This window comes from Poecilia formosa, unplaced genomic scaffold (genome assembly GCF_000485575.1).
Source record: "Poecilia formosa unplaced genomic scaffold, Poecilia_formosa-5.1.2 Scaffold7, whole genome shotgun sequence".
NCBI lineage: Eukaryota > Metazoa > Chordata > Actinopteri > Cyprinodontiformes > Poeciliidae > Poecilia > Poecilia formosa.
Window position 1 is genome coordinate 3,144,708 of NW_006799946.1, and position 16,670 is coordinate 3,161,377.

At 37.1% G+C, this 16,670-nt stretch overlaps 3 protein-coding genes across 10 annotated transcripts in view; 1 reads left to right on the plus strand and 2 right to left on the minus strand.

Moving 5' to 3' along the window:
- The window catches only part of tanc2b (tetratricopeptide repeat, ankyrin repeat and coiled-coil containing 2b), a 163,286-nt gene extending 159,725 nt beyond the window's left edge, over positions 1-3,561 (minus strand). For 6 of the 8 annotated variants that reach the window (XM_016681555.1, XM_016681530.1, XM_007571619.2 and 3 more), the window contains exon 1: positions 3,127-3,560. The gene's annotated coding sequence lies outside the window, so the exon portion shown is untranslated. Of the gene's footprint in view, positions 1-3,126 lie in introns of all 8 variants that reach the window. The other 2 variants (XM_016681541.1, XM_007571585.2) reach the window with 2 other exon arrangements.
- Positions 3,562-7,794: 4,233 nt separating this feature from the next.
- On the plus strand, positions 7,795-11,961 carry LOC107838618 (E3 ubiquitin-protein ligase MARCH7-like). The gene is made up of 7 exons (XM_016681595.1): positions 7,795-7,897; positions 9,033-9,103; positions 9,348-9,484; positions 10,020-10,189; positions 10,273-10,355; positions 10,463-10,570; positions 11,804-11,961. The coding sequence occupies exons 2-7, from the start codon at positions 9,068-9,070 to the stop codon at positions 11,897-11,899; spliced, it is 630 nt and encodes a 209-aa protein (XP_016537081.1). The 5' UTR covers positions 7,795-7,897; positions 9,033-9,067; the 3' UTR covers positions 11,900-11,961.
- A 16-nt stretch (positions 11,962-11,977) lies between these two features.
- Positions 11,978-15,838, minus strand: cntd1 (cyclin N-terminal domain containing 1). Its single transcript, XM_007571655.2, has 7 exons — positions 15,440-15,838; positions 14,756-14,831; positions 14,505-14,676; positions 14,258-14,420; positions 13,078-13,222; positions 12,495-12,591; positions 11,978-12,364 (listed from the first exon to the last, which is right to left on the minus strand). Exons 1-7 carry the CDS (start codon positions 15,612-15,614, stop codon positions 12,257-12,259), a joined length of 936 nt encoding a protein of 311 aa, XP_007571717.1. The 5' UTR covers positions 15,615-15,838; the 3' UTR covers positions 11,978-12,256.
- Positions 15,839-16,670: the final 832 nt, after the last annotated feature.

A 16,670-nucleotide genomic window follows, 5' to 3' on the forward strand; every position in this document is an offset into this window, starting at 1 on the left:
TTTAATGGCATTAATTTTGGCTAATTTCATTGGCAATTTAGAAAACCACCCATTTTCTAAATTGCTTTTACAACCCTGTAGACATCCAGTAAATAAAAACATATTTGCTTCACAATCTCCTCTAGGTTGCGGTAATGCCTGTAGTTTATTCACATTTTTTTAATCCGTTTTTTCTTCCACTAAACTTCCCATAGTTTACATGGAACGTAAACTAGCTGTTTACAGATTGAACAGTTTATTTTGGTGGCTTACCACCGTTAATGGTGGTGTCACTGTCTGTCTACTGGACAACTGTTCAGTCAGCAGTGTTCCCCATGATTGTTGCAAGCAATATCTTGACCATAACAAAGAAGTGCTCTATTAAAATTATTTTCATTATTGCTCTGATGTCATATACAAACATTCCAACAAACTGAATTTTGGACTATTGATAGCTGTGAGACATAATCATCAAAATTACATTTGTAAATTATTCTGTGATGAATGAATTTCCACTTTTTTTTTATATAAAAAGAGTAAATATTCCAGTTTTACCGAAACGTAACTGCAAGTATGAGCATTTATTTTGATTGCCTCCAACTGGGCTCTTTATTCTTAATCATAGGTGAAAAATAGCTCCCCATTTGACACGCAGCAACACTTACACTGTGAGTTTAGAGAAGTCAGTTTTGATTTAAAGATGTGAGGAATGTTTTATTCATGTGGCACAAAGAAAGACTGAAGGCTGTGTTTTGTGTCAGCTTAGTTTTGTGAGAAATCCATCACCCATTTTCTGCACCAGAATCCTTTTTTTTTGTACAGACCTTTGGCCTGTCAGTGAGCTGTGAAGGAGGGGGGGGGGAGGACTGCACTAGCTCAAACTGTGGAAAAACAAGGACTCGTCACTACCCCCACTGAGAAGGGAGAGATAAGCACCGCACAAGACAAAAAAAAAAGAAAAAAAGAAAAGGTTTAGGCCTGAACAAAAAAAAAAAAAAAAAGGGAGAACATGGTGATCTCACAATGGAAAACATACACACTGTGAGCTCACAGATGTGTGTCAGGACAGGGAGGCAAAACCAGCGCATGTCAGTGGTGTGATGAGAGAACGCTTTGAGGATGAGTGTCTTTCATCTGTGCAAGAGAAGGGCTGACAACCAAGAACTTTAATAAAAAAGTACAACGAGGCGGCAGTCATCTCAAGCCTCACACAGAAACCATGAAAACTGAAGCACACTTCATATTCTTGTGATAAGGGCTTTGTTAAAAAAAAAAAAAAAAAAATCAGCCGCTGAAAAGGCATAACTTTGCGTTTGTAACAGAGTTAAATAATTTAACATTTCATTATGTTTCAGCTGCCATTTCGTAGGGTTGCCCCTCTGCACGAGCCAATTATTATTTCGGATAGTGGTTAAAATATCCCGCCAAGAAATGGGACACTTCTACAAGAATTAGCATTACCGTTTCCTGCTGCATGCACATGGAGTGACTCGATATGCCTGAACGTGTCGTACTAAATCTAGACGGTATTTATGATTGCTAAAGAAGACCACAATCATACCAATCTGAACCCACTGAAAAGCAAACCTACCATGTTGTGCTTAAAATCCACTGCATCTTTTGTGATATAACACAAAGTCGCTTGAGGCACAAATGTACCAGCTTTACACATTGAACTACATTTGTTGCATTTTTCTTTTCTGTTGCAGAATACTTCAAGCTCGGTTAGACTGAATGGAGCGTATCTTTCAAGTCTTTCGACAGATTCTCAGTTGGATTTAGGTCTTGACTTTGACTGGACCATTCTCTGGAGATTGTGTGTCCACATAGATGCCCAGTGTTAGTGTTCTACCTCATATAGCATTCATATAGCATTCTGAATCTGCACCAAAAAGTTCCATTTTGGTCTAATTTGATCGACCAAATTAGACCAATGATTGGTAGTTTGCCAATCATCCCATTGGCAAACTACCAATGGGATGATGTTTTAATTAGCTGTAAGTGGGGAAACCATAATAATTAACAAAAATAAAGATTTGAAAACCCTTTGGTGTGTAATTAATCTACAGTGTGCTTCACTTAGTGAACCGAGTTACTAAAATAAAATTACTTTCCAGTAATATTCCGATATATTGAATTTAACTACATGTAAGCAGAAAAACGTATAAAAATGTATACATATTTTTTCCTTTTTTTTATTTATTCTTGATGATGTTATTGGATCATCAAAATAAGTTAACTAGGAAAATATTTGAGTGTACCTACAGTACAGCTCAGAGTTCTTTGTCTCCAACTGTTTCCCTACAAATATCCATTTTAAAATCAGCTAAATTCACCTTCACCTTTCTAACAAACTTAGGGAGGAGGATTAGGAACAAGGGGAAAACAGGATTCAGCCTTAATGTCCAAATCTATTTACAATTTCTTCTGTATGATGATCCAAATGGCGAACAAAGGGGAAATAAGTGTTTTCCCCCCTTCCAAACAACAGGCATTACACAGATTAAGTGCCTCTGCTGAAACATACTATTACCACATAAGTCTCTGTCAAAGAGGGACCAGATGTCAGATAATAGGCTGTGCACAGGGAGGTAGATGCTGGCCTGGAGCGAGTGAACAAGTAGAAACAGCTTCTGCCATATAGACCTCTTCATTTTATGGACAGTTTGTTGTCTGGGTGGGCAGACCCTCTTACAGAGAAACTGCTGAAAATAGGTTAGAAGAATGCAAATCTAGATTTATAGGCTGAACCTTAAATAAATCCAGCATCGCTTCTGCAGACAGTCCGGGAGATTAAAAGTGGGAATAAAGATCTTTTGATTATAGAGTAGATCAACACTGTGTGTTGCGTTGCGTAGTTTGGTAGCATCACACATGATGCATTTAACCCATAAGAAGAAAACGCTTCTCGTTGTGTTCAAAGGAGCAGCTAAGTCTATCTCATTAAAACACTACTGGGGGTTGTTTATTGGCTTAGCTTGAGCAGGCGCCAGATACCAGCAGTACAGATTATATCTGCGCTAATGTAATAAAAAAATATATATGTCGAAACTTTCTGCTCAAAGCAAGAATATTTTTTTTGGGGGGGGAAACAAACGGGTACTGCTGAGATGAAGCAAAAGTCGCAGAATACAACAGAGAGTTTACCTTCTCTAGACTTGAAGCTGGGCTTTTCTTTCCAGCCCGGGCATCACATTCACGGCTTTCTGTGTTGCTGCTGCGGTCCACCGTACGGGCTCCTCTCTCTGTCCGCGTCCAATCGCTTCAAAAACAGCCAAAAGCCACTGACTCTAGGAATAACTGCACCGATCAAAGCCACCACATTCAGCCCGGTCACAGAGGCGACTCTTCCCCCACCTCCCCAACCCCACACCTTGTCCTCCTGGGTGTAGGACGCAGCGCAAAGTCGCTCTGCAGCAGGTAGCTTCGTCCGAGCCTCGCGGCTGCTTCTCGCCGAATGCAAGTGCCAGGCGTTCAGGCCATTCACGACTAAAGCCACGCGTGCGTTTGTTGTGCAGCCAGCCAGCGGCAGATCGGTGCCCACTGCCACGCAGCGCCGCAACATGGAGAGCTGCCTTCCCTGCCACTGAAACCCTGACGTGTTGCTCGACGCGGAGCCGACTCAACTGGCCGGTTCTTTAACTTGAAAGAATGGGAATCGATTCTTATTACAGACAACAAATGCGTCCCCTATGACTTACAAATATCATCAAAAATGATATGTTGTAAACGTTTATTTTCTGCTAGTTTTGATTATTGCGGTTTACAGCTAATGAAAACCCAAAAGGTTGTTGTTTTTTTAGCATTTCTGTGTTGATTTAAACACAGAAATGCTAAGGCCAGACCTAACATTTGTTCAGCAGACAGATATTGACACCCTCTATAGGAAAGGTAAGCCACAAGATGTTACTGCTAAATAAGCTGGTTGTTCGTATATCTGATAATATTATTGAAAAGTAAGTGGAAGGAAAAAGTATGGTAGAAACATGGATAACTGCCTCCTACACAGAACAGTGAAATAAATAAGATCCCTTTTGTTTTTATTTCATTTTTTTATTTTGAGACACACAGTATTCAGTGCTGTTCTTATTCTAAATAGGTTGGTGATGAAATCTGCCTCCATTCAATGACTTAGAAAAAATAAAACGAATCAATGTCGTTTATGTCTTCAAATGCCATCCATAAGCACACAAGGCAAGTGCCACACGATGTAGACAGTGGCTGGAGTCAGTGGTACAAGAGTCAGTAGTGTTTTACCTGAGCTAAAGGGAAAAGAGACTGCTGCCCCATGAAGTAGTTTTGCATCTCATTTGAAAAATCGAAGTTCCTGAGCCTAGAGGGAGTCTGTGAAGGAACCGAATCCAAGTTGCTAGACTCTACAGTGATGTTTCCACTGTCTGGGATGATTTCAGAGTGTTGCCTTCTGCTGGTGTTGGTCCACTGTTGGTCCACTGTGTTCAACGTTATTTATTTATGAATCTACATTTAGAACTCCAATAATATTTTACCAAACGTATCACATTTACCAACAATGAATTTGTGCAGACACAGCAGAGGAGCAAGCATTAAGTGGGGGGGGCAGAAGGAAGGCAGGCTTAATGAATTATTTATGATGAAAGCAGGCACTAATACCTCAATCACTCATAATTATTCCGGAGAAACAAGGTCCATGTCAATCAAAACTCAATTCGTCTCCCTGCAGATCGCAGCATCTGACTCTTGAAATGATAAACGGGGAAGACAACGGCGAGTGTGAGAGATTATCCAATAAGTTGTCCAATAAGTCAAAAGAAATTACGAGCCTATTTGCCAGAATAAGAATAAGGGTTGCTGTGAAGGCTGAATGCGTCATAATTAAACTATAAAGCAGCCTGTTGGCTGAACTGTCGAACCAAAGAGAGCAGTGCACCATCTAAACACTGTGGGAATTGACCAAAACGTGATGCTTAATTGTAATTACTTATTTAGTTACCATCACATTAGTGCTAATTCTTGGTGATTATGAATCACCCTCAAAACTTAACCAGATTCCTTGTGGTATTATAGGATAATAATGTTGAAAACAGGCATTGCCAGACATAAAGTACTCGTCATTTCCAATAATATACAATGCTGTGTTCCTATTGCACAAAATAATTTTTAAGCAAATGCTCTTCTATATTTGTTAGATTGAAGGCATGATCATATAGCATACATGCCATAACAAGGTCCAGATGACAAGCATTTGTATTTTGTTTTTAACGAGGGGCCTAAAAACCATGCTTTTTTTTTTTGTGCGTACAGTTCTAGACTATGTGTATGTGAGCCCTGTGTGTCGGTCGGAGCGAGGGATGAAGTGGTCACAGATAGCAGAGTGTTTAAGCCTCCACTCACCTCTGGAAACACATATGCTTGTCCTGGCTTTGACTCAATCCCTGCAGAGATTTCTCAGCCTCTGCAGGTTCCCAGATCTTCCCCGCCGCATGGACATAGAGAAAGAAAACACTGAAGGTGAGTGTGGAGTCCACTCCTCCTCTAACAGACTGCAGGGGGAGAAAAGATTAATGAGGGGGCCCTGAAACAGGATTATCACAGTCGCGGGGAGCCAGAGAGGCGTTTCAGTCATTTCTGACTCTGGATCTTCTGCTAAGCTACTGGAGCTCCGGCTACTTTGGCTCACCAGACGCGGTGCCACAATGAGGCATAAAGAACTTGCAGCCTGTGTCTTTATTGCTTTGATCAGTTGCACATGGCTGGGTGATGTAATGGAGAGAAGACAAAGGATTGCTTTGTTTAACGTCAAAAAAGGCAGATTCACAGTGTGCAGAATAATTTCAAGATTCAACTTTATTGAAGAAAACATACTTAAATATACTTTATAAATATGCTTAAAACATACTTTTCTAACATAGCAATGCTGAACTATAACAAGAGTTCATAAACAAAATCCTTTTGAAATGTACAAAATAATTTTTACTTTCCATTTCAAATTGTCTTTATCACAATAAAATCTAATATGTACTACTATCATAGTTTGATAAACTTTGATCTTGATCTCCGTTTACATATTAGGTCATTGCATCTGATTGTTGGGTTGACAGTTTTTGTTTTTATTTCACATATCTTACTGCAGTGTTGTATGGACTGCCATCAATGTTTTGGCAGACTGTATTGTCCCTCGTGTCTAAAACTTGTCTGTATGTCTCTTAATTTTTACGTCTTTTTTTAATTTTTTATTTACTGTAACAATATTTGCGCTTTTGGACTCGAAAAAACTTGAATCTATTTGTGAACCTGAATCTAAGCCTTAAAAGAAAGTTAGAAATGAAAATTCAAATGACTACATGAACAGATCAAACATTTATTAGGAGTTCAACCTGTCAATCTAGTCACTGGGAATGACAAGAATAGAGAGGATTAAAATAAATACAGTTATGGTGAAACATTTTAAAACTGATGTAAATCTGGTTTTCAGTGTTAGTTCTTTTTGTTTCTGCAATGTAGCAAGGTTTGGTTAAAAAAATATTTTGCATGTTTCAAAGGTCCGTAGCCTTCAAGTAAATGGAAAAAAATCAACAGGTTCTAAACGGGATTGAGAGTTAAAATGTGCCTGTCTAATGAGGCAAAATCGAAATGTTTTGATGTCTTTTGCCTCATGACAGGGTCATGCTGAAACAAAGCATGAGGTCAGACAAGGTTCAATACCAATTTGCTCCTTAAAGGGTGTTTTCATCCCATCCTCTATCGCTCTGTTTTAGGCAAAACTATGAGCGAGACCACTCTTTGATTGGAGGCAACTCCACACATGAATGGTCTCCGGATGCCTCATTGTCAGACATTTCATGATAACCTTCAAGTTTTCTTCTTCAGACGGTCTTTTTTTTCCCCTAGATGTCTCAGCCAGTCTGAAAAGGGCTTTATCAAGTCTCAACAGTCCAAAGATGGTACTTCTTTGAAAACACGAGTGTCTTTGATCTTTTTTTTTGTTAGACAGAAATAGCTTCTTTGCTGCTCTTCTTGTGACCAGACAAAAGCTCATAAGTCTCCATCTAACTGTAAGTGTTTACAGCTGGATTCTCTGTGAAAGCAGTTCAACCTTCTTCTTTTACTTAAACTGCTTAGTTATGCAATAAATTGTTGATTTGGGTACACTCTTGTTAGCACAAAGAACATTACCAAGATATTCAGTTCCTCGGAAAATATGACAAATAAGCAGTAAAAAGAAGTTAGAATACAGGAATGTCAGCTTACTGAAAAGTAATGTTCATGAGCCACAACACGGCATCTGTATGTGATTTAACCAACTTCTGCATAGAGTACTGCATAAATGCAGCATGACATGGAAGTGATCAGCCTGTGGCCTAGCTGAGGTGGTAAAGAAGGCCAGGTTGCTTTTATAGGGCCTGTCAGCATAATTGGCTTGGGTCATTCTTATGACAATATTGCAACAACTCTTAAGGGTTTAGGTCAGACTGAGGCTGCTGCCCAATCAAGAACAGCAAAGCCATCCTCCTCGTTAAAGCAGGTATTGGTGCTATTGGCCATGTGAGGAAGTAGCTTCTCCAGCTGGAAAATTAAACCAACATCTCCATACAACTTGTCAGCAGATCCACATTGTCTCTTTAGATAGCTGTGCTAAGATCGGACTTGAAAAAACACAGAGCACCATCATCGGTAGATGACATGGCTCATAACTTGGATTCCATGTCTCTCCCTTCTTCCTCCAGACTTTGGAGACATGATTTCCAAAAGCAATTGAAAAATGTATTCTAATCCAAAAGGAGATATTTTGGGTCACTGTGCAACATTTCAGGCTTCTTTTCTAATCTCCATAGTAACACATCATTTGAAAAACAAAAACACTCACAAGATCATTTAAAGCGTTAATCTCCACAACTCTCTGTGAAAGCTGACCTCTCTACAACTGTTCATTTGAAAAGTAAGTGAAACTGCTGCGCAACTGTTTATTCTCAGTTTGAGTCCATAATTCATGTACCTAAAACTGTAAATATTTTCTTTTGAAGATTTATGAAGAAGAGAATTGATATAATTTCTGTTATTTCCCTGAAAACCCATGCTCCTTTTACTTACCGAAGGTCCTCTCGATTAAATTTCTCAGGTCTCATGATTTCAATGACTTTAAGCTGAGATGGTTGTTAAGCCATGTAGCCACAAGGTGGCATATTTTGCGTCTCTATATTTACAGTGGATCTTAGAAGGACATTGAAGTAGAATAGCAAGATTAGCTATAGTAAACATTTTAATCCCAGACCAGTTGTTTACATAATGGAAAATGATGGGTTGATTGGATAGTCATGTTTTTTTGTTTGTTTTTTTTTTTTGTGGTAAAAATTTATTTAACTTGAAAAATAACCAGAACAAAAATTTAATAACAATACCCAGTAAATAATATTTACTGCGTGTTGTTTTGGAATTATCTTCACAGGCGTTTCTGTCTAAGCTTTTCAGAAAAATCATACATTTAAATGAAGTCCAAATTCAGTTGTTTTGCTATTTCAAATAAAGTAAGTAAACAAAGAGTTGTTTATTTTCAAAAAAAAAAAAAATCCAAAATTAGCAAGCGAGTCTATGTTCCAATTGCAATGTGGAGCAATTCTTCCCTAACTTTCAGATCATTTACTTGAGTTGTTAGTAATATGTTTTAATACATGTTCTTATAGTCTTGTAATAGCTAAATTAGACAAATCTGACCTTTTGAGACAGACGACTCAAATTATTCTGGTTCTGTCACATCAGCTCATCGGGCACGATAACGTTTTGAAAATCATGTCATCACCAGGAGGAATTTTCCACAGCATTGAAATTATGTTACATGTGTGTGTGTGTGTGTGTGTGTCACCATGGTCAATCACAACGTTGTTAAGTTTACAACCTATTTCACATTAAAATTCAACTTCAGGAATCCTCACCCCGTTCCCAGTTTAATTAAAGTTTTGTTGAAAATAGTTTTGTTTTGCTCAGAGTTGTGATACTTTTATTAAACAAGGTACTATAGCTCCATCTGCTCTGCTATAATTATATAAAAACAGACTCTAACTCCTTTTGTATTACAGGTTAAATTAAGTGGCAAACAAGAGGATCTTCAAAAATGTTTAACAAGTTGTGGAAACGTATCCGACAATGGGTAATGACACATTTATGATCTCTTGTTTGTCTAAAATGTTAAAAACCTGAGCTGTATTTAATGATGTGACTGCACTTACAGTACATGAAGTGTAGAAAGTTAACACTGCAGAGTTATTCACTTAAAGCCAGGCTTCTAATTAGCCATAGAGACCACATAATGTAAACTATGAGACAGGGGTAAACGTGTCAAATCTTTAAAGACATTTTAATAAATTAAGACATTTTGTGGTGGCCATTTTCAGTTGTCTTTCAACACCACTGAGGAGAGTCCATTACCTGAGTCAGCGAGTGAGCAGAGTCAATGGACCACAGCTACAGATGAAGCAGCTCGATTACCAGAAAGTTTAAAAAATGATGCTGCCTGCCATCACAAAGAGAGGTAATCACAAAAAAATAAAAATAATAGCAATACTTTTTGATTTCTTGCAACCGAAATCAATTGCAAGATTGATTTCTTGCAATTCCCTGTAGGATTCTTTTAGAGTAAACTTAAGATGTTATTTTCTTAAAAAAAAAAAGAAAAAGAAACCCCCTGAAAAATAGCCTTAGTTGGAATGTAATTGGTGTAATAACATAACACTATCCTAAATTAACAAACTTTTCAATAAGATTTCCATGAAATTCTTACATGGAATTCTGGGAAATATATGTTAATGTGTCTTATAAGGTGCAAATGTCATCTTAGAAACAACTTATTTACTTCTATTATTAGCCTTGTGCTGTTGGATATGAAAGCTGATCAACTCTTTCATTTATTAGCCTATTTCAACTATAGCTCCTGCACAGCAAAACACCACATTTATAATTTCCTTGTATTGATCAGTTAGTTCATGAAAACACATAGGAAGTTCTACAAAGTACAGAAATGACTGGGTGTCATATTGCACACTCTTGACTGGATCACCTTGTCTTAGCAGTACACCAGATGATATATCACATGACAATGAGGAAAACCAGTGCCGCATCTGCTACGGAGACCGTTCAGATGCCGACCCCCTGCTGTCGCCCTGCCTGTGTTCAGGAAGTCTGACATATATTCACCGCAGTTGCCTGAAAACATGGATCAGGACCCGACTACAGTCAGGTCAGCTGCGGAACAGTAGATGACTAAAATAAAAGTGAGTCTGCTATCATGTTGTTGGGTAACCTGCCAACACTTTTTAACAGGGTCCACCTTGGGTGCTGCCACAAGATGTGAGATTTGCACCAAAACATTTTACTCTGGGGACAACAACCAGCAACAGTCAGAGGTAAACACTCGCAGGACCTCTTAATGAACAAAGTAAAACGTAGAACAGAAAAACATCAGCTATAAAGAGGAGCACTTCTTGAAAATATGCTGTCCTAACATTTTCAGCTGAGTAACTTCGAAGAACTCATATTCGAAGTGGAACATCTGATGTCAGAACTGGAACTCCTGAGCACTGTGTTGTTTATGAACAAAGTGCTTTGGTTATCACCTATGGTAACGCAATATCCTCTAATCTTGCATTTATTTACTCAATGAGTTTATTGTAATGTGAAATACAGGTTTGCCAAAATCTCAGGATCGGAAGACCCCCAAAACATAGTTCCAGTTTATTGGAACCATAATGCCCCAATTAGACAGTTTAGTTTGAATAAGTGAGTTTAGCAAGAAATCAGAAAATCTGTGAAAAAATGTATTTATTTCAGTAATTCAATTTAAGATTAGTTACACACAGATTCATATGTGATTGATTCAGTTAATTTCAATTATTATGGCTTATAAGCTAACAAAAAAAATTTCTTATGAGATTTAGAACATTAACCAAGGATAACAAAATATTTTTTGATGCAAAAAAAAAGGAAAGACAGCTGTCTTGACAGCTTCCAAGCAAATATTTTTAAAACTGCTCAAAGGTAAAGTAGGTCACAGAAATTGATTGCTGGAGAAGCTAAGTGCTCATGTAATGCCATATGTAATTAGAAAATTAAGCAAAAGGAAAAAGTCTGGGGAAAAAAGGGTGCACAAGTAGCAGAGACAACGATATGGATAATTATAAATGGTTTTCAATACACAAAAGGCTGTCAATGTATTTCAACCCAACAGTATTTGGGTTAGAGTCATTTTTCAGGAATTATTACATTATTTTTGCAAAATCTTGCAATGATATAACACTGGCAGGTGTCAAGTTCCGCTGGAAATTTTAAGAGACGATATTGACTTTGGACTTGATAAAACACAATGGGAAAGAGAAGACATATGAAATGATATTCAAATAATAATTTACTGTGAAAACCTCACACTGGAACTTAAGGAAAATTGATTATGTGCCTCTCCACTCTTCCTCCAGTGTGGAATTTTGATTTCTGAAAATAAATAAATAAATAAAATAAATAAATTACTTACTCCTGAAAAGCAGACTTTGGACTACAAAACAGTCCACTTTTATTAGCCTTCCATTAACATGTTTGGAAATAGTATTGTGAGCAGCCAGTTATTTTTAACACTCATTTGACTTTACCTTCTTGTCGAGGGTGTCAGTGATCTTCCCCATGTGGTATGTTTTTTATTTGTTATAAATACGTGTGCAAGTTAGCCTTCTGATTTAAAATGACTAAAATGGATTACCTCTCGATGATAACCTTATCAGTCATGCATCCGTCTTCCCAACCGCCAGAGACTTGCAGTGGAATATGTAAAGTTTTTATAAAATTCTCTTTTTGTTTTTTACAGATGTACACAACTTATTTCAACAGAGTAGGGAGCCCGGTAAGAACTATAGGATGGGAGGTTATACTAAATGTTCGTCCACACACACCTGATACCTAATCAAGAAGCCAAGTCCATCTTAATCTCTGTGGAACTAAATAATAAACTGTAAAGCAATTCTGGTTGAGTTGATCAATGTGGCAGATGAAACAGGATGAGATTTATTGTGAAATATGTCAACAAAATGAGTCCAAAAATAATTTACAAATCTTTTCCATTTTTTTTTTCTGATCAGCAAAATGAATATAACGTTTACAAAAATTCAAAATAGCATTTCCCAAAACACATTAAATTCCTAGAACACAGTTGTAATTTGTTTTCGGGGATGGAGAAATTGTTCCCCTAAAATGCACGCTGGACATTTTCCATCTACATATGTTAAACTTCTAACAACGTCAGCACTGTGAGTTTCCTTGTCTACACCGCTGAAGAACTGGTACCAGTAATGTGCGCTACTATCACTAGAGCAAATTCAGTGATGTTTCTTCTGGTGATTCCTGTGATGTGGCTCAGTTCACCAACCACCTGTGGCATAAGCACAGAAAGAGCAATCACTCAGTTTGTTTTGCGTTGACAGAAAGCATCATGGAAAGAATAACACGGGGAAGCATGAGGCTATTTTAATAATACGACAGATAGAAAATGTGTTTTTCACCTGTTTCCATCTTTTGAAACAGAGGATGTATGTTGCCACTGCAATGACACAAACTCCACGTAGCATGCGATCCTCAGTCACTGTCACAAAATTTTCCCTGGTGTTAAAAAATGATTTACATTAAGATCACATAGCAAGAGAGGGACATCTTATAAAACAAACACACAGACGCTTTTCCCACTAATGGTCTTTCCTTTATGTATTTGTAGCTTTATGGATGTGTAGCTACAGATGGAAGCGGCAGCATTTGTAGACACAAATAGGAAACTGCTGTGTTTTTATGTTTGGCTCCATCTGAATCCAACTGGGTTTGCTGCAAGTGCTAACAGCTGACATTCTTCTGTTCAACAACAAAATGGTGGATCTACTGTGTCTATGACCAGATGCTGTGCAGTGTACCACCATCTACTGGCCAGTAGAGCATTTAGTGTCCGAGCCACTGGATAGATGTTGCAGACCCAGCAGCTATATATATATATATATTTCTAAATGTTATTGGCGCAGCAGAGACCTACATCAATTAGAGAATATTGTTACATAAACTACCTGTTGGAAATCATCAGTGGCTAGACAAATGTAATACCTCTGTTCCCTGGACGGGCTGAGACACTGACAGACGCTTCTTAGCAGGGAGTCATAGATTGCAGTCTGCTCCAGGGTGACGAACTGGAGGACATAATGGCAGAGGCGATAAAGGTGCTCTACGGGCACGGACGGCTCATTGTGCCCTACAAAAGTGAACCGATCGAATTCAAAATATACATTACATGTATTTTAATTCACATACCTCTTACAGTGGCAGTCAGAGATTTACACAGTTACTTGTAAAACATAATCACCATTTTGGGAATTTTACAGATGTATCTCTTTTCTAATTTGGAAGAAGTAAAAAAAACACACAGCTGCAAGGATTTGTTTTTTAAAGGCCAGAGGTTGTTCTGCATTTTCTATGAAATGCAAACAGTCACATTTCTATGCAGACTTAAATATCTATGTGCATCATAGCTAATATCTGGTTTTGTATCCTTTAACAAGTTGTGCCTCAAGTTGTGACATAATTTGATCTCAATATTAGACCACTCATCTTGGAAGTTTTAGTAGGAGTATTTGAAGATAGTTGAAGTCAGGATCATTTGAGAAGCTTACTGTTAGCTTGACTTATCTATTTAAAAACAAATTTTTATTCAAGGATAATGACACCCCTGATCTATTTGTTGATTTGAAATGAAGGTGCAGAAATGTAATGTAGTCCTCCTCCATTTTCTGCAATGCAGCAGTGTTGCTGGTAGCTACACAGGCCAACAGCAACATGCTCTCCTGTTGTTCAGATCAATCACCAATGTTGTCAAAATAATCTTTTTTATACTGCCAAATGGACAATACTACCAACAATCAGCCACAAATACTTAAGAGAATTGAGAACATAATCATCCTTGGATGCTAAAATGCTTTTTAACAACCTTCAGTTTAATTTAAAATAGATTCAAGTGAATATCTTTATATATTGCAGCCAGTACACATAACATAATTTATTGGATTAGAGAAACTCTAATATCAATTCAAACTTATCTACTGAATTTTTGTGTTTAAAAATCAATTAAAGTTGTCAGCTGCATAAATCCACCCTAAAAAAACATTTCAAGTGCACAAATTAAAAGATCAAAATTCACATGACTTTTATTCCTATAATGAGTGCATGCAAGCCTTTAACTGGAACAGTACATTTCTAATGTAAAGTAGTCATCATCAACGAAACACCTTACCAAGGACCTCCAGAATGACTTCCACGTACGTTAGAGAGTTAAGGACATTGAGTCTGTATTCAACGCCTTTAAAGACCATCAGCTCTGATTCCAGGAGGGTCTGTTTGGAAACACTGAGGCCGAGAGAATACAGGAACTGTACAGCAGTGGAGGTATCTATCATCTGCAATGAAGAAAAAGTCTTGGAAAGTTAGTTTTTTACTCAAAGATGCTGACAATTATCAGTCAACTGCACTAAAACACTTACATGACAATGCAAAAACAGTTTGTTTGCAAGTTGTACACAAGAGAAGAGGATCAGAGGGAATGTATCCTTGAGATTGTTAAAAATCAAATCCCCATATCTCTTTGACTCGTTAATGGCTACACTTTGAATTGGGATTTTGGCAAGTGCATCTGCAACATGCTTTACCATAAACCTAGAAGAGATTAAAAACACTGTTTGCATTAATAATGGATAACGTGAAAAGGAAAACTAGAAGTGTGCCATCTTCTTACCTCTGAAGCAGTTCAATGGCATGGTATCCTACTGATGGATCAAGTTTCAGTTGCTGAGTGATCAAGAAGATGTATTCTAGGAAACAGGACGACTTTAGGACGGAAGTATATAAACTGAGAAAACTGAGGTGTTTTTTGTTTCAATAATTCTGTGTTACATTGACGAGTTAATTTTATGTAGAGCAAACATCTGTGTAGGAAAAGTATTATTGTGTTTTATAGAAATAATAACTCAACATTACAGGAACATGCAGAAAAATTCTCAAGATACATTCTTTTTCTAAAGTTTTATAGAAGTTAGGCTTTTATAGAAAAAACTGGTGAAGCTTCTGTCTGCTAATAGTACAGACTATTACTCTTATTTAAGGTAAAGAAAAAAAAAACTAAATCTAGAAAGCATATTTTCTTAACCTTAAATTATGCGCGACTATACATGGGGAACATTGCTTAAAAATAGTTTTACTGAAGAAAATTAACGGCTCTTAACGTATATCCAATAGAATGGTACATTTAGAGTTATACGAGTAAAAAGTGTTACATTTTTCTTACATTTTTTTTTCTTTTAGCAAAACTTAAGACATAAAATGTAAGAAAACCATTTCCGTCCTTTTGTTTTAGTCAACAACGATAAGTAAAAAAAAAAAAAAAAAGATGGTTTAATTTTATAAAACATTTTTTACTTACCAACGAGTCTTTTCTGTTTAAAGGTTCCGCTCCATTTCGGTAAGCCATCCAGATAGTCCTTGTTAATGTTGTTTAAATTAATGAGGAAATCATTGAGAACGTCGAAGGGAGTTTCGCCAAAATTTAGGCGTGCGACGACACGATGGCGCGGAAAACAAAGGAACGTTTTTGCCATGCTGCTTTGACAAACCTAACGTTTAACGTGCGGTTCTCCTACTAAGTGTTACGTTACAAACTAAGTGTTACACTGCAAACTGAACTGACTCTGTTCCGAAATACAAATACTACCCCTCACCTGAAAATTATGTCTACCACAAGATGGCAGCGTTAACAAAGCTCCTTTCTATGACCATTTTTAGTAGGAACCAACGTACCCGATTTTTACTCCGCACCGGACACGCCAAACCATCCGCCATATTGTGAAAGGCAAGCATGTCCGTAAATCCGACACAAGTAGACTAGTATTGGAAACCGCGGTGTCCACTTAATACAAACACAAAGGTTTGCATTCAATAAATGTTGATTAATTTTTCTCACATATGCTTGGTAGTCAGTTAAAATCTGTGAAGCTCATATGTGGAAATGTAAAGCACATGATTATAGCAAGTCCCATTTATTCTGAAAAGTCTCCGTGAGGGATTTATACAGTGAATTTCTAAAGTAAATCCGTAATCCACGGTGAACAACAATTACAACACAAACAGGCATATTTGGTTTCACTTAAACAAAAATAATGGCATTTAATTTGTCTAGAGCAGGGGTCAGCCAACTTTACAGTCAAAATACCTGGTTTGCTATGAGTCCAGCAAAACTGTATGTTGTTTATGTTATATAGGAAATGTGCTTCCTATAACGTGTTTCCATTTTATTTCTGTTTGTTTGTGTGTGTGTGTGTGTGTGTGTGTGTGTGTGTGTGTGTGTATATATATATATATATATATATATATATATATATATATATATTTGTGTGACTACAACTGGTCATTAATTTTCATTCTATTCTAAGAAAAACTTAAAAACTGTTAAAACTGTTGTTTTTATGTTTAAATTTAAAATCAATAGCTGGTTCTTTTTCATTTTAGCCAAAGTTATTAAAAGTCACGTGGAAGGTCCAAAGAGCCACGGGACACTTTTGAAAAGTATTCGCTTAATAAAAATACACAGTGATATGATTAAGAAGTTAATCATATATCTGTCTTTAAATCTGTCCCTGCTGTTGCATTTGAAATGT